General features: G+C 39.0%; 1 protein-coding gene across 2 annotated transcripts; it reads right to left on the bottom strand.

Moving 5' to 3' along the window:
* Window positions 1-6,771: 6,771 nt before the first annotated feature.
* kcnk10b (potassium channel, subfamily K, member 10b) lies at window positions 6,772-24,176 on the bottom strand. 2 transcript variants are annotated; one of them, XM_085392117.1, is made up of 7 exons: window positions 24,109-24,176; window positions 20,047-20,462; window positions 12,966-13,083; window positions 11,137-11,297; window positions 10,701-10,893; window positions 10,463-10,605; window positions 6,772-8,776 (listed from the first exon to the last, which is right to left on the bottom strand). In XM_085392117.1, coding segments are annotated over exons 1-7 (1,680 nt in total). In that variant the 5' UTR covers window positions 24,110-24,176; the 3' UTR covers window positions 6,772-8,128. The 2 variants fall into 2 exon arrangements, with proteins under 2 accessions (XP_085248243.1, XP_085248242.1); XM_085392116.1 differs by lacking the exon at window positions 24,109-24,176 and adding an exon at window positions 23,508-24,100.
* Between the last annotated feature and the right edge of the window lie 1,281 nt (window positions 24,177-25,457).

The following is a 25,457-nucleotide window of genomic DNA, read 5'->3' as shown; positions in this document are numbered from 1 at the left end:
CGCATGCTCTCATGGACATTCATACACGCACTAACGCTGATGGATGACATCAGTCACAGTCTCCTTAAATGTCATTGTGCATGAGGGAAAACTGAAGCCATAAGAAATGCTTTTGGCATGAGGGAAGGTTTAAAAGCTTGGATGTTCATTAGTCCCACTCATTAATGTTTGCAGCATCAAAAACAAACAACACATTTGTGTGTGCAAATTCAATTTAACCTTCAATGAATTTAACCCTGACTGCGCCATCTAGTGGCCATTATCCGGTTGTTCAGTCTGACGTCACTAGCCGTGTCTGGGTCTAAACTCCGCTGCAGGTCCATATATCAAACGATCACTATGGCATTACTGAGAGTTGAAAAACTGTCTAAAGTCTTTCATCTTTAATAAAATGATCAGCATTCTGCTCTACCAGGTGTAACAATTGAGTTTAACATCCAGGCATCCATGAAAACGGAATTTATGACATTTAAAGGAGTTAGAAGTTAGCAGGGAGTTAGCTCGCTAGCTTCTATCTAAATACAATATAGCATGTCCTGACTGCGGGGTTTTGGAAACAAATTAAAACGTACAGCTCTGTTATCACTTCCAGCATAAATGAAGACAGAAAACTAAACAGCAGTAACGTTTGTAGGGTTTAGGGTTGCCAACTCCCTGAAAAATAAATAAGGGACACCTCGTGGCCAGGGCTGGGCAACCCAGTTGTCTTCACCCTTCCCAGTGTGGTAGCTCTTTTTTTGTGTGTGAAATTATTTTTTAACCATTTGACTTGAACTTGATTTAAGCAGATGCATATTCTTTGTGATATGACTATATGTGAAACAAATGATCATTTAGCCATTTATTTTTAGCTCAAAATGACAACATTAACACAGTAAAACAGGTCTCTTTCTTAAACAGAAGCCTGTCATGCTTAACTTTTGAGAATATAAGTAAATCTTTCTTTAAAAGAACTCTGTCCTGCTTAACTTAAAATTATATAAATTAATAGAAAGCAATAGAACAAAAATATTCTTGTAACAGTGCACATATAGTGCATTTAGTACAATTGGCTTCAGCTGAGGTATTATTTCAGCTTTTCTAATGCTAATTAGCTGCTCCTGTTTGTAAACCCGCTTGTTCCCATGATTACGCATCATAACTCATCATCATTATTCATCTATGTATTACTTTTATGTATTAGTCATCTATTTGTTGTAATCATTTATCCTTGCAGTTGTTTATTACACAAAATAAATTATATTATTACACTTCTGGCCACATAGCGCTGATATTCACTGCACATGCCCATATTAACCTTAACCAGAGGGTTTAAAAAACAAACCAGTGTTTACATACCATATCTGCTTCTGCCATGCCTGGTGGACAAGAAATTGGTTAAGGGTTCCCCGAGCTTTCACGCCCCTCGTGTTCTTCATGTGCCCACCATTAGAAGCATGCCTATGGAAAAAGTGCGCCAGCACACAGTGCAGTGCGCTTTATAGTGCACTTTTCCAGCCAGGTGTTTTCCTTTTCCCATTCCTCCCTGTACTTTTGCAGCCTTTTTTTTTCTTTCTCTGAGCGAACAAACATTGCTGCTCTAATGCTGGGCTTACACTGTGCGATTTTTGGCCCATTTTGAGCCGATTTTTGAGTCGTGCGACCGATTTGGTGATCGGCCCGATTTTGGCCTTCATCGTGCATCGTGTAGTATACGTGGGGTAACGAGAAGCGATTAACACCTCGAGCAGCTCCCGATCATCAATCGCTCGTGAGGGTGTCACCACAGGCGCTCACATTGCTCACGCGCAAACACATAAACGTCGGTGAAAAAGATGGAGCAGCACGGCTGTGCAGCATGTGATCTGGACACAAGCGATGGAGGCACAACTTGTAGAACTTTGGAAAGCTCATCCGAGCCTTTTCGATGTGGCATCACAAAATTATCACGACCATAACAACCGTGAAAATAGTTGGATTTACACTGTTGCTCAATCACAGCTGCCTTAATGTTTTTCATTAGCAATTTAGCAAAGTTGATGGTGGCGGTGTGCGTGTCTGTGTGAGTGAAAGACAGACACAGAGAGAGAGCGACAGATTTTCTGTTATAACCTTCATTTTATGGAGGCACAGTGTGCCGTCCGAGACTTGCACCGCAGTGTCGGCGTTTGTTTCCCTGTTGGCCGGTATTTTCTTCGTAAGCGACCTTTCCTCGACCAATGAGATAAGCGATAATCTGACTTGTCATTAGGGCTGGGCGATATGACCCAAAATTCATATCTCGATCTTTTTTACCTGGATGGCGATATAAGATATATATCTCGATTTTTTTTTTTAAAGCCATAAGTTAAGAACAAAAAGAGAGTTCTTAGTCACACTGTGTCCCAGATGTGGGCACTTTTATTTACATACAGCGTAGATGTACATGAAGAAATTATTCAAAAATAAATTATCAGCATTTATTAAATAATCATGGTCCATAAATAAAAGAAAACAATGTTTTTGTGCATAACAAAAAGCTCACAATTGTGCAGTCAAAATGTAAACTAATAGATGCTGAGCGTAATAACAAAGAGACAGATTTCACAGCTGCACCACGTCTCTGAACAGGTGCCATTTGTGGTCCTTATACACACACAGTACGTATCACTCCGCGAGGCTCCTCCTCGGTAGCCGTAGTCCTCCGGCAATCCATCAAGCGGTGCAGCTCCGTAGCTTAGCAAAGTCATATTAAAACATTTTTTGACAGATTGATGAGCGCTGTGTACCACATAAAATCGGTTCGCGGTCAGTAAGCACAACCAGAATTCATACATAAGGTGCACTGTCGATTTTTGAGAAAATGAAAGGATTTTAGGCCGTGCAGCACCTCCGGGCTGCACGTCGTTAGCGCGGTTAGCTCGCTAACACGTTGACGCCGTCCAGCCCCACGCACGGTAACTCGCTAACGGAGATTTTCCGTTTTCATCTTGTCATTGCCTGCAGGTGAAGCTATGGGGGAGGGGGAGTTGTGTTCAGTGAAGGAGAGGCGAAGCCGAGTAACGCAGCGTAGAGACAAAAGTGGACGAAAGAGAGGCAAACCTGCGGCTCCACAAGTATAATTATAACGTAACATAGACTATCGATATAAACGATATTGTCACATCTTATATCTCGTATGAAAATATATCGATATTTTTAAAAAACTCGATATATCGCCCAGCCCTACTTGTCATACTCGAATTGTCATAAGTGTGCTGTCAGCGCATTGGTCACAAAGCAGGAGAGGGGCTGGGAATTATGTTTTCAAAGTGTTAATTCCATTAAAAGTTATAGACTACTTTTGATTCTCACTGTATTACGGGATAAAGTGCGTCCCTTATTAGCTCAATACGGGACGTGAACTTTTGTTTCTAAATACGGGACGATTCCGTTTTTTAAGGGACGGTTGGCAACCCTAGTAGGGTTACTGAAGTTGGGCTAGCTGGTATATAATGATGTGCTGCGTGACCGCTAGCGACACAGCTACGTTAGCATAATATAAACAAGCTAACTTTTTTTCCACTCGATAAAAGTTACCGTGAGTGTTCTCGGTGGTCAGGAACAAATGTAATCGCATGGCAGGATGCTGTAAAAGGACCAAACTTCAGCCAGGAGAACAACTGAGATAATCCATCCACAATACGAGGTTAGTCATTCATATACTGCTGCATGGGCTGGGCTGTAGTTACATCCTAAGGTTTTAAAAACTGAGCTTAAATAAATGATTAGTGGTAATAAAAGCCGAGGGAGGTCAACAGTGATCACTGACTGTTTTAGGAGCTTTTTGAGATCAAATAGAAGAAAATACATAACATTAAACATGTTAACAACACAAAAGCCATATTAAACGCAGACTACTTTAGACCCGGAAGTAGGATTCGTCGCGTCATCACTGAACAACCGGATAGGGGGAGCAGAACAGGAAATGAGGTGTAGTAGTTTACAGAGTCACAAGCTTGGCAAAGGTATATCATTTAACCATGATATTTACTCTTAACTCTTAATTATGCAGCATCATGACTGTTTGACTCTGAGGGATAAAAATAAATCAATCACATATCAGTTCAATAGACATCAAAGTCAAACATCCCCACAACCTTATTCTTACTTACCTTTAGGACCATTTACACAAAGGAGGCCTTTGGGTGAAGCCAGATTTAAGAATCCACTCATCATGATGCCCCAGCTGCGAGATTTAGAAGTATACTGTCAGTAGATGTAAGCATCACGCTAAGAACGTTTACTTATTTATTTAAGTTTGGGGGAAACTGTTTGTTTGTTTGTTTGTTTGTTTGTTTGTTTGTTTGTTTGTTTGTTTGTTTGTTTGTTTGTTTGTTTGTTTGAGTTTAAAGCACTTTAGTTTTAGTTTAGCTTTAGAAATAAAATTTACTTTCAGGAAGTGACCTGATCCCTCCAAGAGTCAATGTAAAATTACTGTAAAGTTATTATGTCCCAACTCTTGACAGTTATTTCCACTGTGTTTTGGTAAATTGTGTTTTATTCATCCAGTTTTCTATGTGTGACTTGGCATATTAACCTTAGCGTGTACATGTATACCATGCTGCCGTACCCACGTCAGATCCTCATTATATTCAATTGAGGCACAAAGTTAAGAATTTGTTAAAAATATTATAATATTTAAAAGTGAGACAATATGAGGATCTTTTTCTTTGCTTTCTTTTCTTTTTTATAGTTTTATGTTGAGTTCGATGTTGTTTCTCTCGTGTTGTAAGTGTGTGTGGGGTGAAAGTATGCTGCATATTATTTTTTAGCATTTTTGCTGTGTCAGATTTTACATACCTAACTTTATATGTTTGGTTTGTGAGTCTTACTGTAGGGCATTTTCATTACCAGCTCAATCACACACAGACGCGTCCATCAAATGAGTTCACCGTCCTCTACAATATAGACGACTCTGATTAATTGTTTGAACACATGAGTAAGTAGACTAATGACTGACACAGAGCAATAATGTTCAAGAGTGAGATTAAAATCTGCTGGTGATTCATCATGTGTAGGAAAGCCATTGAGATAAGGGGACAGAGAGACAATGAAAGACAAAAGAGAAAACAAGGAGTGCAGCAGGATGAGATCACATCACTATCTGAAAGAAAGTTCCACAGATAACACCAATTGTTAAATGCAGATAATTTCTCTTTCTTCACTGACCTGTCTCCATGGCATTTCCTTTCTTTCTTTCTTTCTTTCTTTCTTTCTTTCTTTCTTTCTTTCTTTCTTTCTTTCTTTCTTTCTTTCTTTCTTTCTTTTAGGGCTGTCAGCTATTTTAAAGCAGGGTGCATGTGCATGAAGACCATGGCCTTCAGTTTTCTGCAATACTTTTCTGAAATAGTGTTGTATTAAACCACCCATCATAAAAACAAACATTTTAGAAATTTGTCAAAAACTAGTTTAAAAGTTTTGTTTTATTTATTAAGGCAAATAAAACTGAATGCCCAAACATAAATCAGCACAAAGGACAAAAAATAATTCAGTGCCTAAAACTGCAGTTTCTGTTCTGTAAATAACTGTAATTTGACATCCTAATTTGAAAATAATGTGCTGTGGGCAACAATAATAATTATATTTAGCATTAAAAATATAATTTGAATGAAAGAACTTGTGCACACTGATGGACTGACAATTACAAAAACAGAAGAAAATTATTTTGTGCCGTTAATTAGGGCAGCTTTGACGTAAACCCCACATTAGATGGTGGTTAAATAAATTTGTTAAGCTCTGTGCATAATGTGCATAATATTAACTGCAAAAAGCTTCACAGAGGAAGATTCACTATTATTACATATGTTATTTAAACAATTATAATAAAAAGTTTAAATGTTAAATGGAAATAAGAAAATGTAACTTAAATATATATTATATATTATAAATAAGAACTGTCAAAAAATGAAAAGAAGAAAAAGAGTAAATCAGCAGTGCTGATGAGGCTGTTGGTGTTCACACACTGCCATTTTCACTCTTTATTTTTCCAGCTTTGGTGTTGTTATCACAACAGTGCTGCTATTTCTTTGTTTTTATTGGTGCAAAACCTTTAAAGCAAGCATCATTAACTGTAGTTATCAATAGAATATATATATATATATATATGTTTATATGGCTACCTTTAATCCAGAGCCTGACCAATCTAGGATCGTGAAGACCAATACTGATATTTTGTTGATGTGAAAATCTGATATTCCAATCATCTAAACATATTTACATTTTTTTCAATATATTATATATATATATATATATATATATATATATATATATATATATATAAACATATTTACTTGCTTACACCCAGCTTTGCTCGGATCACATGGTGTTGCCTTCCAAACACGTTGCTTCGTCCTAAAGGAAGTTGCAGTGTGCCCTCTGGTGGACAAATTATGCAATGTCAACACTTGCGACATGGTTGAAGGGTGTTTCTCTCATCTTTTATTGCCTTTTTTTGAAAGGCAATAAAATATGCTATTATGTATTGTATATAATACTGGCCCATTAATAAATTGGTCAGGCTCTACTTTATCTTAGTCCAAATTTTGTCGATACTGCATTCATTTTCTGTGAGTACTTACATAATGAATATACCTCTTATGTTTTGTTCATTTATTCAGTTTTAAAAAGGCACTCACTACATTTAATGTGACAAAAATAAACTGTACACAACAAACAGCCGCTCAGTGTGTCACAGGTTAGGGTCATGGAAAGGTTAATGCTATCATATCAGACAAGCAGGCTACTGGAACAATGTGTGTGTGTGTGTGTGTGTGTGTGTGTGTGTGTGTGTGTGTGTGTGTGTGTGTGTGTGTGTGTGTGTGTGTGTGTGTGTGTGTGTGTGTGTGTGTAATGTTCACCTTAAGGAATGCATGCAAAGTACAACAGTGGTACATTTAATCCTGTAAAATTTAAAGCTGTTTTTGAGTGTCAGTAAATGTTTGCAAAATACAAATCAAGTGAAAATGGACTAAAATTTTAAGAAATGCCCCCGTCCACACATAGCAGTGTCAAGATGCTTTGTGAGTTGTGTTGTTAAAAAAGCAATACAAAAAAGAAACACGTTCAGTATATTTTACAGTTCAATGAAAAATACAACTTGGGTGATTTAAAAAAAGAAGTAAACATAGATGTAAACATGCTTGGCAAATACAAATTAACAGCATCACATTCATCAATTAAAATCCATCCAAACACTCTCAACGTGTTTGTGATCATTTGAATGTCATTAAAAAAATGCAATTGTGTTTTACATTACCGACAGTCTGTGTTTGTGTATGTTTGTCTGTGTTGATTCACAATTCAGAAAATGGTAACAATCATTACAGAGACACATTGTTTGTCTGTTGAGAGAAGAGTAGTAATGAAAGAAGTGTATTTTGCTCATTATGATAGCTGCAAATTCAAGCTTTCCAGTTAGTTTATGCCAGCAATGAATGGTTATGGTTGGTACCATGCACTTCAGATTGTTTTTTTTAAGCTGTTAACATATTGTAGTTTTTCGCATCAGGCTACATTTTCAAAGCCAAACATAATGTAGCAATCGTTCTACATGTCATCTAGGTAAATACGGCCTGTTGATCCAGCAAAAACACAACCTACTTTCCTCTGTTCGATAAATATTAAAGTCACTTTGTAGCATGCTGCTGGGCTAAAAATAGACCCCTAGAGTATGAGATGACAACCCATAGATCAATAATAGTACTGAATGAATGGCATGAATCTAGCTCTCAAGCGGTCCTGCCCACATTGTTAAAAAAATAAGATTCAGCATGAACAGATGGAAGAAGAGCCTTGAGGGCTAAAAAAAAATCAACAGAGCGGTTCAATACTGCTCCTGTAGAAATCAAAGTTCTTAAGTAGCCTATTTAACAGCAACATCTCAATGAGGTATTTCTACTACACCCTCTTCTGCACCGTTAGTTTTATTCATTTTTGGCAACACATTTTCTTCCCATAGCTATGGCATGATGACTGACTTCTTGGGAGCAGTTCCAATCTAAGCATAGGAAACAGAAAGGCACATTTCTTGACATCTCAAAGGACTGTGCACTCTCCCAGTCTGAGTATCTTTCACTCTTCCTGACTCAACACTCCTTGTATGTGGATGAAGTGTTTGTGCATTCAATACTTAATTATTCTCACTGTCTTTGGCCAGTGCCGGTGTGAACCCATTCAACTTTGAGCGCTCCATTGTGTACTGCGAGAGGTTTGTCAGACTGGTGTTTCCCTCTTTTCTTTCTTTGTTTTCCTCATCTGGCTCACCATCTTCTTCTTCCTCCGTTCCCTCCTCCCCGAGCATGGCGCTGCCATTGTTTATGCTTAAACTTGCCCGCCGAACATCTTCAGGTATGTTCCTCCGCAGTTCACGGTTCTTGTTGCGCCTGGCCAGCTTACTGAGGGATCCGAATCGTAGGTTGAAGAGATTTTCCTCTGAAGATGATGCGGTCTCTTGCGTTTGCTCGTTTCCCTGATGATCGTACGGCTCGCATGCCCCCTTCAACCTCAGGTTGTTCAGTTTGCTGTCGATGCTCTCTTGGGAGGACGTCTTGAAGCGGCTAGCATCCAGACTGGCGAACAAAGCCCGTTTCTCTGGTGACAGCATGTCAAGGGAGTGAGCTCGCTGCTCTAGGCCAAGCTGACGGCGCTCCATGCTACGGATGGTGGCTGCCCGCTGGAGCTTGTCGTGGATCTCAACACTCAGACGTCGTCGAGTTTCACGAAACTCTGCTCGGACATTTGCCTTCCATTCAGCAGCATGTGCTTTAAACTCCCCAACCTATGAAATATGAACATGGAAACAAAGCAACAGTTAAAGGATAATATACAGATTAGCAACAGTATCCCATATATACCATTCAATATAGCACCATATAACATCTACTACTGACACAAAGAAAACGTAATTTCATAATTACGAAAGTGGTCAAAAGTAGCTTTTTACAGGCAAAGTCTCCCTGCCACTTTCAACTGTATTTGCTATTCTAAAGAGGCCCTATTATGCTTTTCTTTATCATATATATATATATATATATATATATATATATATATATATATATATACCACTACACTGTTGGATACTTATATTTAATGTGGCAAAAGTTCCAGTGAAACATTGATTCTCAAAGTTTTGAAGAGTGTTTCATTCATTTCAGAGAGCCAGCATACTGTTGAGAGAAAAAAACGAACCCATCAAAATAATTCTAAAGCCAATAATTTGTTAATTGAACATTAAGCTGTCAGGGAGCTTCACTGCTGGGCGTGAACTCTTCCAATATATCACAAAAGGTCCTTTCATTACTAACTTGGCACAAGCCTGTTTTCAGTTTAACACAAAAGTTTAGTAATGTAATAAATGTACGCTCGAGCAAAAGTGTTTAACCCTCATCAGGTCTGTGATTTAGTAGTCATTAATTACTAAGTTTGTGTGTTGCTTTTACTTAATATCTGAAACCTGTTTTGTTCATTCTAACTGTTGTGCTAAATTATAGCTTTGTAGCCATTAGTAAGGTTGGATCTTACATTTACCAATATCAGCCTTGGAAATATTAAAGAAAAGCTACTGTCTAAAAGACTGCACTCATGAATGTTAGACTCAATTGACCTATGCCCCATTTTCATTGCCCTTGCTTTAAATGCTTCATTTCCAATTATTCTTCTTACTCTTACGCCCAGCTGGCATCAGGTTAATATTGATTTTCTTAAATGTTCATGAAAAGACGAGATGCTTTTAAAGAGAAGGGTCACTAGGGAAACATGCATATCCACTTGTTGGTTGCTGATTGGTTGCTGGAGGTTGCTGGAAGTTGATAGAGTGAAAACATTTGCAAACACCCAAACAATGCTGCATGGCAAACCTCTTTGTGATTGCTTTGGTGACAAGTAGTTTGCTGAGTCATTTGCAAATACTTGTAAACTACTTGCCAAGCAGTGGTGAAACTGAAAAGTGGAACATATTGAAAAGAGAAAGCATCTGCCTTCAAAATAAAAGTTGTCTTTCTGAAAAGTAAATGGCGAGGGTTTGCAAAATTACAGATGTTGGTGGAAATCTGCATTCAACCAAAGACATCACAAGGAGGTTTTTGGTGCAGCACCCTCTTTGTAACAGATTTTAATTAGTGGCACACAGCAACCTCCAGCAAGCATTACCAACCGCTTGGGGAAATACATATTTTTCCATCGTGAAACACTGCTATGCCAGGGGGATGCCACCTGGTCTCTAAGCTTGTGCGACTGAGGTCTTTAAGAGATGGAAGCACAAGACAATACAAGGAAAATAAGAATGCTTTTAATTCTGAATACTGCAGCACCGTAGTGAGATCCTAAAAATAAAAAAATTGAGACACAAACCACAGATCATTTTTAACTCACTATAGATATTTTAATAATTATAACATATAAGATGCTGCCTCTGAACCTTCAGATCCAGAGTAGAGTTGTAAAATAATACATATACAAGACTTACCTCCTCTTTGGTCTTTTTAGACAGTACTCGGAGCCAGTCTCCGATCATGCTGAGGACGGCTGCAAAGTACGCTAAACCTATGAGGATCCAGAACCACACCAGAGGCTTGTACCACTTCATGTAATCGATCTTGCGATTTCCACCTGAAGAGGAAGGAAAATGTCGTTATGGTCAGAAATTAAGCCCAAAACTTCAACAGAACAGCTTATTGTGCCCGAATTTTGGAGCGTAGCTCTACCTGCCACGTAGTCTCCTATTCCCACTGTAGTGAGCGTGATCACGACAAAGTAGATGGCATCCAGTGTGGTCCAGCCTTCAATGTGTTTGAAGATGACAGCAGGGATGGTGACAAAGACAATGCAGCCAGCCAGGATGAACAGGATAACAGATGTGACCCTTATCTTCGTCTGGCTAATCTGCTTGTGTTTTTGCTGAAAAGAACAGGAGGTGCATTTAGAACCAATATAAGCAACTAAAAAGATGATGTAAGAGTGACAGTGTGAGCCACAAAAAGCAATGAAACATGGCTCACAAACAAAAAAGAAGACACCATTACATATGCCATTAGGGTAAGAATAAAAATGCAGCTAAATGTTAGAATGATATCTGCATATTTGACATTTTTACACAGCCAGTAAAGAAGAAAACATCACAATGTGTTACTTGTATCTCACCCTGAATATCTTTTCAACTTTTAAGACACTTTTTACAAAGATGGTCCCCAGCTGGTCTCCGATCCCCGCCAACAAGAAGCCAAAGAGAGGGATGCCAAATATGGCATAAAGGATGCAAAAGATTTTCCCGCCTTCCGTGCTCGGAGCTATGTTTCCGTAACCTGTTGAACAATTGAAAGCAGAATGAGGAGGAGGGGAGAAGAAATGAAGAAACAGGACAGGAAGGTCAAAAAACAAAGCAGGGCTGAGAAGAGTGAGTGGTAAGATGAGAAGCAGAAGACAATCAAGACCTCCTTATGCAACATAATCAATTGAAGCTCTTATGTAATACCTTTCAGTTCCAGGAGCAGGGCTTGAGGTAAGTAATGCAATAATTAGATTCCCCTTAAAGAAAATTGAATTAATAATGACATACTATGATACAGGGAGGTAAAAGGAAGGAGCTTGAGGAGCGTCAGGCAGGAGACACAAATCACTATCTCCTGTTTTAACCTGCTGAAAAGCAGAATATTAGCATAATACCTGTTCTTTGTGTAGAATATACTACCTTTATTGAGAGAAGTAATATGTTTACACATGTTGGACAACATACAGTACAGTGCAAAAGTCTTAAGCCACCTCTCATTGCTTTTTACTTCTAATTGTGGATATTGGATCAGAAAATATTGGTATATTAGTGAAAAAAAGTATATTAGTAAAAGAAAATGGAGTCAATGGCTTCAGCATCAGAAAAAGAAAGCATGCAAGGATCTATTTCAAATTTCAGTCTCTTTAAGAGAAACACATTAACAGTATATATATTGCTCATATAATTTTAAAATGAGTCTCTTCAATTTTTCAAGCCACTGGACATAATAGATCAAAGGAAAAATATGATGTCCTTAAGGAGGCTTCAATCTTATCCTGTTTATCTGTAGAGTTAAAGCCTCCCTGTTTTTGTTTCTGTGGAATGTCTAATTAATATTGATCGTATCCTGCTATCTTTGAAGGTCTTCTCAAATATTTTCTTTTTCTCTTAATTAAAAATACATATAATTTGCTTTTTTTTATTATTAATGGAGGGGGTCCTATGGGGTGATATTTGTGTTGATCTTCTATTTGTGCACTAGATTAAATGAAGCAAGCTACCAGGTTAATTAAATTTCTAGACTACACCATTAAGGAGGTCAGGGACATGCTGTTTTTCCAGTCACCTAAAGGATGGTACCCACAGCTGATAGAGGGAATACAAACAGTAGTGCCTCAGCTTTGATTTTGTGATTGTATATCAAAATGTTCCATCTGATCAAAGCCAGGTACCCAAAGTCTTTTTACTTTCATTTTAAAAAGAATTTCAGTGAGTCACAATTTACTGTTTCTCTTTAAAAAGCAACAAAGGGCAAAATGAGACAATTAAAAAAAACTCAACAGTGTCTTCATCATACACTGAATAATGAGTCAGGTCTCACATACATCTTCAACAAAATTACATCAGACTGAATTCTCGTGAAGGGGACTCCCTCTCTCTCATATATACTTAAGAATGGCAAGGCTTAACATTGATGCCATTTAGTAGTCCTCACTACTACAAACTTTTTTTCCTTCTCGTACATCCTCTTACATCTGTTCACGCTGTATAAATGAAGACTGTGCTTTTGAGAGTACCTCGTGCATGTATTTTTTATGAGATTTGAGGTTCGCCTCAGTCTACATTATTCTTAGATTGTTAAAATTGAGTTCAAAAGGAATTTTGATGGTTCACACGTACAATGAAAATTGCATGGACTGTCAGCAATACCAGGTTCATCGTGTTTTAGAGTAATAAAGAGAGCATTATCTAATAGTTTTACCGATAGTTGTAATGACAGTTCCAGCGAAGAAGAAGGCACTGCCCAGGTCCCAGTGACTGGAATTGTACAATGTGTCTCCAGTAGGCCTCACTCCTCCACTCACAGAATCTATAGCATGCTGGAAAGTAGAGAAATATAGAAATTATATGGATTAAAAGTATTTAAAATTGCTTAAAACTGAAATGTGTACTTTGACATAATTAGTGAAAGTCATGCCAAAATGCTTAATAGCAGCTGGCTCCTGTTTTGCCGCTGAGCTTTTACAAACTAATCAAAGCTATGACTGTATGCCAGCTCAGCTGATGACAACACAACAAACACGTGTCTGCTTTGATTTCACTATACACAGCCCCAATGGTGTGAACAGAGTGAGTAACAACGTATTGTTTCTGTTACATGCGCCTCTATGTATTGCAATTGATTGCGTAACACTCGTGAGGAAACTGAGATTAGATCCAGTGCAACGATCTCCAACATCAGCCCAGAAGGTCACCACCTGAATACAAAGAAAAAAGGCTCTGAACAATAGAGGAAGGGAATGCAAGTTAAATGAGGTCTGAATCATTCTTATATCCGTGGAACGAGCAGGGGCGCTACCAAGGGGGGTCCTTGGTAGCGGAATAAATAATTTATTTATTACTGCATATGTGATTTTTGTCATTCATATTGTGTCACTTTGTAGGTCCCTCACAATTTATAGTCATCACCCCATCACCTTCGGCACTCCTGCACTGTTTTGCTTTTGGTGTGCCACCACAATATTTTTGGTGGTGCCCACATGGCCACCCCCATGAAGAAATTCTGGAGACGTCCCTGGCCTTGAGGCTGTGGATTGAGTTACACTTAATTAAATCAGCTGATAACTGTTGTAGTTCAGTCCAGACTCGTATTGTGTTGAGCTACCGTTTTCTGACTGTTGTGAACTGTAATTGGAAACTCAATAACTAAGCATTGCAATAAACATGTATAGTTGCTCTTTTTTTAATTTCCTCTTGATCATCTTTGGCTTGTGAGTTTAAAAAAAGACTTGTTTGTTTTTTTAAATGAGAGAAAGGCAGTGAAACTTAAGTAAAAGGTGGTGCAGCAGGCTCTTCTGAGCCTTTCGAATTACTAATCGTGTGCACATCAAGTTGATCTGACCACAGGATGCGTTTAAACTGTTCAGTGTCTGGCTCTCTTCGAGGAGCTGTTTCTCCACACACCCAGTTTCCATGTTTTCACAGTTCACATGGACCAAATCCACACAGACTCTCACTTGCAGCCCAAACACTGCTGTTTCCCTGTTGTTCGTTCACGTCAGCCTTTTTTTCTGCGTTCCATCGACTAGTTTGTCTAGTACAGGGAAAACATTTACTGCTTCATTATTTTCATTGATTACCTTCTGTGCTCCATTATGCTGCCATGAAAAGTTAATTGACTATCATTTGGTCTTTCTACATTTTCTGTTTATGGGCATGCTGTGTTCTCTACACAAGCATTTATAGTTCTTTATCTTTAGGCTCAAAACTTCTGCTGACATGAAAGTCACACAGAGCAGCCCCCATTTTATACAGTGAGATGTGAGATAACCTTTCAGAGAGTGCAGAGCGGTATAATAAAATATGTATGAACTGCCGTGATACGCATTTTACAGCAGAGAGTCTGGGACCACTAAACACATAGCTGCACATGCCTATTCAGAATCTTACATGTGATTACCTCGGCTCCATCAGTGCCCTCTCTCCCTAATGAGACAGATTTTTTGTATCTATAATTAGGCAGTTTCAATTACGTTACTTCATAGGTTTTAGCAGACACAGCTGCTTTATGGGGGCAATATCAAAGTGGTAATTATATAATAAACCCCAAATAACCTAATTCTGGAGTCAAGGGAGAGCTATATATAGCCGCACAATGTATCTGAATACTGTATGAGGAGATCTATTTTTGGCACTTGTCTGTTTCTCAGCCATGTTCATGCTTCATGAGAGAAAAATCCTCCTTTTGCACATGCATTTTGGAGCCATGAGGATGGTGACTTGTGTTGTGTTGCAGTACATTAATTATCAAGACAAATGGTGTTTTCGTTTCACGCCTCGTGCTCCTTTCTATTTTGATTTCACCAAAGAATCACTGCAGAGTGCTCACGAGTCCTCGTGGCTAATGTGTTTTCTGTTTCTTCAGTGCAGGATCATTACAGAGCAAACACACTCACTGCAGATTTTTATCCTCTCGGTGTGCCTTTCTACCCCACAGCGGGGGACAGCGGTGATCCTGCCAGCACGGTGCCTTGCTCTATCCTTCACCCAACCTCATTGTGATACATTGCCAAGCACTGTCCTCTGCAGCACTTTCAACATTACTAATATCTAAAGCTTTAACCTAACCCCCTTGAAGACTTAATGCTTGTTGCAATGAAGGACACTGAGGTCCATCATATACAATCAGGGTAAAAAGAAAGTGCACGGTCTCTTTCTAAGGTTACGTATCACGGTATAATAATAATATAAAATCATCTGGTCCTTACCAGGTCCTAAAATTATTTTAGTTCCAGCTCAGATGAACAGCATCACATGATATATTATACCATATTTTTTAACAACTAAGCCAAAATACAGAAACAGTGGATTTAAACTAATTACATATAGTGATCCAGTAGGTTACAGAACCTTTAGCACCAGTAGCTTGAGTAATCCTTTTCAGTAATCATCATCAGTCTCTCACATCATTGTGGAGGAATTTTGGGATACATATAACTACAACATTACTTCAGTTCATTGAGGTTTGCAGGTGTCCCTTTATGCACAGCTCTCTTAAGGTCCCAGGACAGCACTTCAGTCCATTGCAGCACATTGACTCTTTCCCTTTTTAGCCGTTCTGTTGTAGTTTTGTTGCTGTGCTTGTAATCAAATCTTGTTGCGTGACCCAGTTTTGTCTAGAATTGATATATGCAGGTTTGACTCACTGACTATAAGGTGCCCAGATCCTGTGGCTGCAAAACAAGTCCAAGTCATTACGCCTCCACTATCATGCTTAACAGTTGGCATGAGGTGTCCTGATATGCTGAGTTTCGTTTTTGCCAAATGGGGCATTGTGCATGTCTGTTCAAAGCACATTGTTCCAAAATCGCGTTGTTGTTTGTTCAGATGCAACTTTGCAAACGTAAGCCAGTTTTAACATTTCACCTGTTAACTTCGGGCCTGTTGACTCATTGTCTAAACTTGTGAATTTGCTGTGATTTCCACTCCTCGGAAACTTTGGAGCTATCTTGAAAGCTTTCCACGTATGAATAATCTTTCTCACTGTAGAATGATCGATCTCAGATTGTTTGGAAATGCCCTTGATGAGCAGTAACAATTGGTTCTCTAAGATCATTGCTGATGTCTTTAATCCTGAATGCGCACACATCAGAATGCTCCACATAAGCAAACTACCAAAACCTTTGCTTTTATAGATGTGCTCACACTTTTTCCTGATTAATTAATTTAAATGCACTTTTTTAGATTATGAATAATAGCATTGTGCAAAATATCATGTGATTTTCATTATGTCTTCACAGAATGGTTGTATATGGCTGGTTTTTATGATTGACTTTTCATGTGGAACAGGTGATCAGATTCAAATGAAAATAGCAATATAATAGTGAGGAAAAAAAAAAGTTTATTATTCATGCTTAAAAGCCCAGTGTTAAGCTGTGGGGGTATTTTCAAGGAAAACCTGAAATGGAAATGAGTAGAAATGAATCTTTTTTGCCTTTCTTTTTCAGTGCAGCCATCTAAAGAGCTTAGCCTTCACTAGTTAGTGGAGCATTTTGATTTCGCATTTGATCAAGTATGTAGAATTTGCTTGACGTTTTCCGGAAAAGCACAATTTGTGCTACATAAGATTATGACGGAAATGGCAGCACAACCTGACGTAGATTCTACTGCAGGTAGCTCAGTGAATACAAAAGTTTATTTTAAATAAGTGACTCATCAATAAATGAGACCTGACTGGTGTCAGTAACAGCACGGCTTCACATCGTGCCATAGTGTGAGTCATCAAAACAGCAACAGGAAAGCCAATTAGGTCTGCTGTCTTCGTGGGCGCACAGTGGGTGCGTGGACGACACAAATATTGAAGAAGACACGAGGAGGTCAACAGACGTGCATGGGCACACACTCACACACATTAAATCAACACACGCTGTGCCCTAACAAGAGCTTGCGATGTGATATACTGTCTGCTTCCATCTCAGGCATGCACATGCTTCCCAAGGTTGCCATTTTTCTGTCAACTCCTCCACCAAACAGTTTGACAACAGTGAGTCACCGCTGCTGTGTCCCCGCATAAAGGCTTCGGCTGAGTGACAGGCTTGACATAGCACACACAGGCCGATAATGGAAACTGTTAGAGGACTGGGCATACTTTTTGATGGAGTACTTGTGAAGCAGCATGTCCTCCAGGCTTTTGCTTGAGACACCAGGGAAAAAAAGTGTTATTTGTTCATATGAACTTCACACATGGCTTACACTTAGTATTGGAATCCCATAACAACTCAGCAGATCAACATTATATCTACTGATTTACAGAAATTTACATATTATGTTTTGATTATGTTAGTACATCACTTATGAAGCTACGATAGAAAGGAGAGGAGTAGCAGTAAAAAGCTCATCATTATACACATAAGTGCACAAACCGAGCATGACTAATTTGCCACTATTCTTAATTAACTATATCAGATCAATGACTTGACATGCCATTAAACATTTTCTCATCTATCTGAATTAGATGATTTGTCTAGAAGAATCTCATGTCTATGATTCCAGCACTTTTACTTTGAGCAGCAGGAGGTGTGTGTGCCTGCTGGTCTGTGTAATGAATAATTGATTCCCTCCGGACCCCAGGCACTCCATGCTAAAGGTTCTAATTTCCACACACTCCTCCATAAGACATACTGTTATTGATTTTTGAAAGCTCTTGATAGGGCTTTTGTGGCTCAAAGGTTGAGCACTGCTAGAGAAATAAAAGAAGAAGCTAGAAGCAGAAGAAGAAAAGAACAGAGGTGGGTGTGGAGAAGGAGAGAGGCAGTCCGATATTCACTAGAGTAGTGTTGAAGATATTAACGTCAAATGGAGCCATCCTAGTGGAAAGTGGAACACACCATTAGCATTGCCATTTGGTTGTTTCCAAGTCTTTACTATTTTCAAGCTACATTCGAAAAACAGGAAAGCACAAGATTTCTAAAAGGCTGTTTTTTTTTCTCTCCATTGCCAAAAAAAAACTATTTTCAGTCTCTTTTGATTCCTGTTAATTGTGTGCTTGTGTTTGTATTTCAGCTCTTGTGTTACTCAGTTCTTTTGATTGTCCAGAATGTTTCTTTCTTTTATTTCTAGATGTTTTCTGCAAACTGATTGCTTTTTCCCATCACTCCCTCACAAATCAAACTTCCCACTCACCCACTCATACATCTCAAATCATTTTCCACTCCCCTTTGCAGTTGTAAGTGTCAGCTGGGTGTAGTGACCTTAAATCTTGATCCATAATTTTGGATGTGGTGCTAGAGAGCAATGTGAACTGCTGCCATAGTGTGTTATAAAGCGGCTGACACCATAAAAATGCATTGTAAAATGCGCCGTTAAGTTTCAATGAGATGGGAATGGTTCTGTTTTGTGGGTCTGCTTGATAGTGCGCACAATTATAAAAAAGTTTCACAAGCTGGCTTGGTAAAATGTGGAACACTCTAAAGACAGCGTCAGACCATATGCCGCAGGTTTAAGAGTTATCAGGCGAGTTTTTTGGGCGAACAGCTGTGCCCAGTAAAACACCGGCACCCTGCTTCTATGCAGCAGATGCTGTATTGAGGGGGAAAGCAGATAGTGACGGGATTTTGGGGAGACTGTTTAGAATATTGAGTTTCTGAAATCTCTCTTGGGTCTTTAAAGATTTTAACAATTTTTGTATGTCATAATAGAGCAACATCACACAGTATTAAAAAGAAAACATTGAAAAAAAACTTGGTTCCTGACATTTCTCACAGTAAATATAACAGCGCTGTCACAGCCATGAGCTTGTTTCCTTATTTAAAACATGTGGGCGTTGTTAAAGCTGCACTCTGGAATTTCATATCGCACTAACACATCTATTATTGAAGGTTTTTTAGCTATGCAAATACAAGTTAGTTATTTGTCAAATAAAATGGGAGAAAATTGGCCTTATTGCTATCATTACTCTGTCTTTACACAGCAAGAAAACTAGAGAGAGCTGCAATTAAATAAAAAAAAATGTTTGTTGTGAATATAGCATAAAGGTCATTGTGAAGACATTTTTTGCCCTCTTCTCAATGATCATGCTGTCTTTTGTTATGTAATATCAGGCTGCATGTACTGGTGTATGTGTTCTAAAAGATCCGTGTTTATTAGAAAACTAAATGCATTTAGGTTTCTACGGGAGGGTTGATTGTTATCAGTTATCAGCTGTTACTCAGGAAACCGTCATTCAATGGGAAGGGCAGAACAAATGTCTTGGTCAGGCTGTAGCAAGCAGCAGCCATATAATTTGATTAAAAGTGCCTCAAAAAGCCCTGAGAGCACAAACAATTTTTAAATTGTATAAAATTCAGTGGCTCCAAATCCCTTACTTTAGTGCAAAAATGAAGGAGTTCACCCACTGTAGTTTTTATTAAGAGGTCAAAACTATTTTTGTGCCAAGCTGTAAATGTGTTCTTTAACGCTGTAAAGTTGGGCATTTTTCCATGGGAGTCTGTGAGGATTGACTTTTGGAGCCAAGTTTAAGAGGCCATTAGAGTAACTGCAGTTTTTGGCACTTCCACATTCCCTTTATTTAACAGAAAGGAGCACTGTGCAGTCTTATCGTAGCTACTTCTTAATCACAAAATAGGCCCACTGTAAAGGATACCATGCTTTGCCATCCTTTTAAACTCTGCTCCGATCCAGGGGACCCTGCCTCCTGCTCTACGACAACTGGGAATAGCGCCAGCTCCCCATCCTTTTACCTCTACCTAATTGCTCGGTACTATAATAAAGTGCACAGAGGCTGCCAAAATGCCTGGAAGAAGGAAACAAACACCAGACAATCATGTCCACTTTCAAGCGCTTACCTTGATGATGGCATCCAGCTCATTGGGAGTAACACATGGGTGCCTTTCGAGGAAAGAGGCCTTCTCCAGGGTGATGCTAGTTTTCAGGTTGCTCTCAAATGGCTGCTCCAGAGCCTTGAAGGCAAGACCTCCACAAACCAGATAGAGAACAACCACAATGAACACCGCCAGCACCGTCTTCCACTTCATCACTGAGTGGAGCCCTGTTGTCGAGCCATCAGAGTTGGTGTCCATGCTAGCCACAACACTGGCAGAGCGAGATGAGATGGACAAACGTGGCAGTGGACAGTGACCACTGGCTTTCGGGTCGCAGCCCATTGGGTTTTGCATGGTGGCAACACTTGCCTGGACCAGGGTTGACTTCACCATGCCAGGCTGGACCTTTTTGGGAGGGACCAAGTTGGTCTGGACTGCCACTAGCAAAGAAAGTAGGAGGGAAGAAAGGGCTGTTGTAACACTTTTTTTTTTTTTTTTTAATATAGATTACAAAGATGGAAACACCAGTGGTTTACTGCACGTTTGTCTCTCTGATGGTCATTTATGATGTGTTATAATAATTGGCTAAAGGCTCTTTTTGTAAGAACCTTTTACCTAAATCAACAGGCATTTGGACATTTCATTTGTTGATTTATGCGCAGATTCTTTTTCTTTTCACCTTTTCTCTCACCTTCAGCCTTTCTTTTGGTTTATATTTCGAATTTTGTGTTGTGGAGACATTAACATAATTTCATTACAACTGTTTAAAACCTATGTGTCCTTTATGAAGCTTTGAAAACATTTTATACCTCCTACACTGGGCTAATAAAAGGCTTTTTGCAAAGTCAAACACTATTAGAAAAAAATCTAGTTATCCAGCCTACAGCTCCGCCAAACATAACAAGACTCCTTTGTCATCTCAGAAGCTTGTTATCCTGAGAATTTCTTCATATAAAATGTATTTCAGATTTCACTTGTGAAAAGGGGTCCACAATCACTTGGCCTCACATCTGCCTTACAGATCATAATTTGTACTCTCATTTTAACATCTGATTTCAACCCTGCTCTGTTACAACACATGGATGGATGGATGGATGGATGGATGGATGGATGGATGGATGGATGGATGGATGGATGGATGGATGGACACAGATATATAAAAAGCACACCAATGAAAACCTTACAGTAATGTTGGCAGAGGTGAAGGTGAAAATTGAGTTACTCTCTTTGAATGGAAGCAGGATCCAATTTTTCTAATAGACTGTAAGTGAGGGATAAGTGCCACTTTCAGTTATTGTCTTCCAAAGAGGTTTCATAACAAATGCATGTGTACTGTAGCAGGTCAACCATCAAACATCACCTATGGAGATAGCCAAATTTCGACTTCCTTAATGTATATAAAGCACTGCGTGAGCTTTTTCAGAGCTCTAGACTTCACCCCTGCCCTGACGCCCCCACAACTCCAAAAAGGGAAAGCATGGAGTGCCTCTGAGCCATGGGTGGAGCTTGTTGTCTGTGATGTAACCTTTGAAGGTAGGGATGAGAAATGTATTTGTTTTTTAAATGGGGTGATATTACTTTTGGGATATGCTAAGTACAATACACACATGCTTAATCAAGTATTTATGACTTTAGAGGAGGGGACATGTATTTCTTTAATATTTCCTGGAGACTTATTCCATCTTGCCTAAACCTCAACTTAACACATAAGGGACTTGCTTTCTGTTCCCGTAGTGTGAGTGTTTAAACAGATTCAGGTCCCCACAGCATGATCATGCACTCGCGCGCACACACACACACACACACACACATCGACCCATGAGTCAAAGAATGTCCAGGAAGTGGCTTGTTCCCTGATCTAAGAGCTATTCATCTTCCGAGTCAATTCTTATATAAAAGACTGAATCAATAACACCAATGTGATGTCAGCTTAAGGTGGAGAAAAACACTTTCGGTTTATAGTATCTGTCTTTAAAGGTGCTGACTGCAATAGAGCACAAATCTATTAGAAGAAAAAAAAAGACTGGGTGGTGAATCAGCTGGAAGACTCAGTATAGTATGCTATATTTGGTGCAATGTTTTTTTAGAGATGAAGTGGAACAGTTACTGGTTAGTGAATTTCAAACTAGGCCAAGTCCATGACTAATCTAACTAAGATTTTAATTTTCTTTTTATCACAGTGTTTGACTGCGTGAAATTAAATAAATTAACTATGACTGAATGTCATATATTTAGTTTATTTGGTTCATTTCAAAGTCAACTTCATGCACTTCTGAGAAAAAGCAGAGAATATGAAACTATAATCTATATTTTACAGCTAGAGTTGAAACCAGAAGTGCAGTGAGCACTATAAGGTTTGCATTTCACCTTTCTGAGGCTATGATCCATTAATGCAAAATCCTTTTTGAACCATGCAACAGCTTCGAATTGATTTTTGCAAATTAAATAAGGCTTGAGTGGAAAGTGGTGTTTTTTCTTTTTTTTATCTGATCTCAACCTCTCAGCCCTCCCTTTGGATCCAAGTATGTCTGGCCAAAGCAGAGGAAATGTTCTCATGTAGTGATGCCCCTCATGTCGACCACAAAGATGGACATACAGAGCATGTGGATACAGATAAGGAGTTTGATGACAGTATCTATCATATTTACATCTGATGTACAGTTAAGTGTACAAAAAGAAGTCTAGTGGTATTAAACATAAAGGCTCAGGCAAGCTTTAGGCCCTGTGGCACTGGGCAGGTTGTAGGCGTTTAATTCGGCAGCTGAGCCTCAAATTTCAAACATTAAATCAAACCCAGTGCACCCCAAACACTTCCGGCAGTGACTGATTTCAAAATAAAACCTCTGTTAAGGGAGGCGCAAGCTTCCTCAACACGATACCCATGCATAGTGTATTAAAGCAGAATTCCTTTCCAGCAGTGACTGGAGACTTAGCACGACTCTTATATGCTTTTGAAAGGGCAAGGGGTACATGAGCCATGATATTATTTAAAACAACAACAACAACAACAACAACAACAACAACATTTCTCTTCAAATAAAAATCGCATGTCTGAAATTCTTATAAATTCTATTCCTAAGTATAATGATGTCTTTTAGATGGCGACATTATTTTTAAGTAGACACATTTTACAGCCTAGTTCTCTTTTGAAATCTCTTCCGCTCTCATACTGGTTATTTCTGCCAGAGCTCCGCATCCAGCAACGTTGCTTTATACGTCTGAGCGGACAGATAGTGCAAACTAGAAAAGCCGCGTTGTCGTATATGAATGGTAATTTTGCATCACAAAAGCAAATAAAGGGACCGCTCAATTAAATGAAAAGAAGCAAAAATATGAATTTCTGTATACTGAATCTGTGAATAATGCAGCCTGATGAGATTGTGTTTCAAGTATTTCCATTCAGATGTTTAGGCTACTGACATTAAGAGTACTATTTAATTGCATATCTGAAGTTATTCCACAGTAAAACAGCAATATTCACCAACCTTGTTCTGGATCCCAGTTAACTTGTTTTCTCGGGTTTTCTATTGGAAATTTCATCTCTAGGTTTGGCTCAGTGAAAACGCAGGTAAATTCAGTCAGCGTGATCGCAGAAATACAGGAAAAAATGGACAAATCACAAGAAATTCATGTTGGACACATCATCTTTTCATCGAAGTGGGAGTGGATTGCACAAAGGAATAAAGGCATCGCAAAACCGCATTGTCTGTCTTCCTTTCTTGCACCCCCTCCTTTTTTTTCCTTCTCCACCTCGCCTGGACGCGTGGTGTTCGCCTGACAGACTGACAGAGATACGTGTGGCACCTTGCACTGAGCAGTGGCTCCACTCCGCGGTCCAAACCACTTCCAAACTCACACTAGAGCACGCACGCAAATGGTCCGGTCCAGAAACACAGCCGGAGTGTGGCCCAACCTAGCAACTTTACGCACGCGTTACACCGGCAGCGAGAACAACGAGGGAGGATGCTGTCCCCTCCCTTTAATTCAAATAAGCGCTCTCCTCCACCTGCCTTCATTGTTAATGTGCATCGAGCTTTGCATCAGAGGCATTTTCTCTCATTGTGGAATCCGATTTTCAATACTCACTCTTATATTTTCCCCCAAAACCAGATGATCCTATTATCGTTACCGTAACCAGCGTCTGACCACATGGCGCAAAGATGATCACCAAATCAGAGGCAGACTTAACCCATTACATCATTCACGCATGTGAGGAAAACTGTATTATTTATGAGCTTCAGTGGTACAGGGAGGTCACCTCTTCCGGCAGCCCCCCCCAAAATCATATACTATAGATCTGATGATTTGGCGGGATGACAGTTTAGACAGGGGGGAAATGAACTGTCTCGTTATCTATTTGTTATGTAAAAGCGCCCTGCAACACACACATGTACAAGATCAGAAATGAATCACTTAATAAAAGAAGATGCGGTCTTATGGGAAAATCAAAATAGATCATCGTGTGGATACACTGCAAATAAACAAATATACATTATTGTAAACTGACGTCTTTACGATCCTAAATGATCAAAGTCAGCTCTTTGAGCATCAAAAATATTGATCACTTTACAATAAAGTTATTGTCCAATGTAGTCATTGACCAGTTCTCCTTTGAACTTATGCCCAATTCAAGTGCCAGTAAAATGTGTTGCCTGTCACACTATATTCTTTTGTTGGTAAATGACGCAAGGGGTTAAAAGTTAAATCAAACAATGCAAGGAAAATAAGAGAATTAACAATATGATGCTGACAGAATGTTCTCGTGGCCAACACGTACTCAGATGAATCATAACTTATATTTGTGGTACTGTAGTTTCCCACATTTTACTGTAAAACTAGGTCACTGAGGATTTGGCTTTTTATGATAACAGCACACCATGGTCAGAGTTTGTTGCAGTAATGAAGAAGAACGGCTACCATTAATGATATGCTTATTGATGATTTTGGTGCAACTGGAAAGGATCTAGTGACCCACATGGTGAATAAATTATAATGTTTGCTCTTGAACCAGCCACATAAACAACCAGAAAGCTGTTTTAGTCCATTGGAGGCAGTATTCTGTCTGCAAAGCCACAAAACACATTAACCTCACCCACCAAAGTAGAAAAAAAGTTATATAAACAGATAATGCATTTTGAAATAAAAAGAAAGAAAACCTATGGCTGAAATCTGTCTAGTTCCTGCTCCTGCTCTTCTTACTGTCACACTGTTAAGACTACTACTTAAATGTTATTTTAATACCTAAGCCTTTTCAGCCAGACATTTAACAAAATGTTATTTATTAGAGAGAAATACTTCAAACCGGGGGATCTGTGGAGAGATGGGGGATTTATTCTTGGAGACCAAACATGGGCTTTCAAGGATGATTTCTCACTTGATGACCTTTGAGAGGGTCAAGTGGTCCTGAATTTACGGCTGTATATGTTTTCCTGTTT

The sequence above is a fragment of the Rhamphochromis longiceps genome, linkage group LG19 (assembly GCF_057381845.1).
Source record: "Rhamphochromis longiceps isolate RC_006_pf linkage group LG19, R_longiceps_female_GT1.1, whole genome shotgun sequence".
NCBI classification, from domain to species: Eukaryota; Metazoa; Chordata; class Actinopteri; order Cichliformes; family Cichlidae; genus Rhamphochromis; species Rhamphochromis longiceps.
This window is presented reverse-complemented; position numbering and strand designations above follow the sequence as displayed.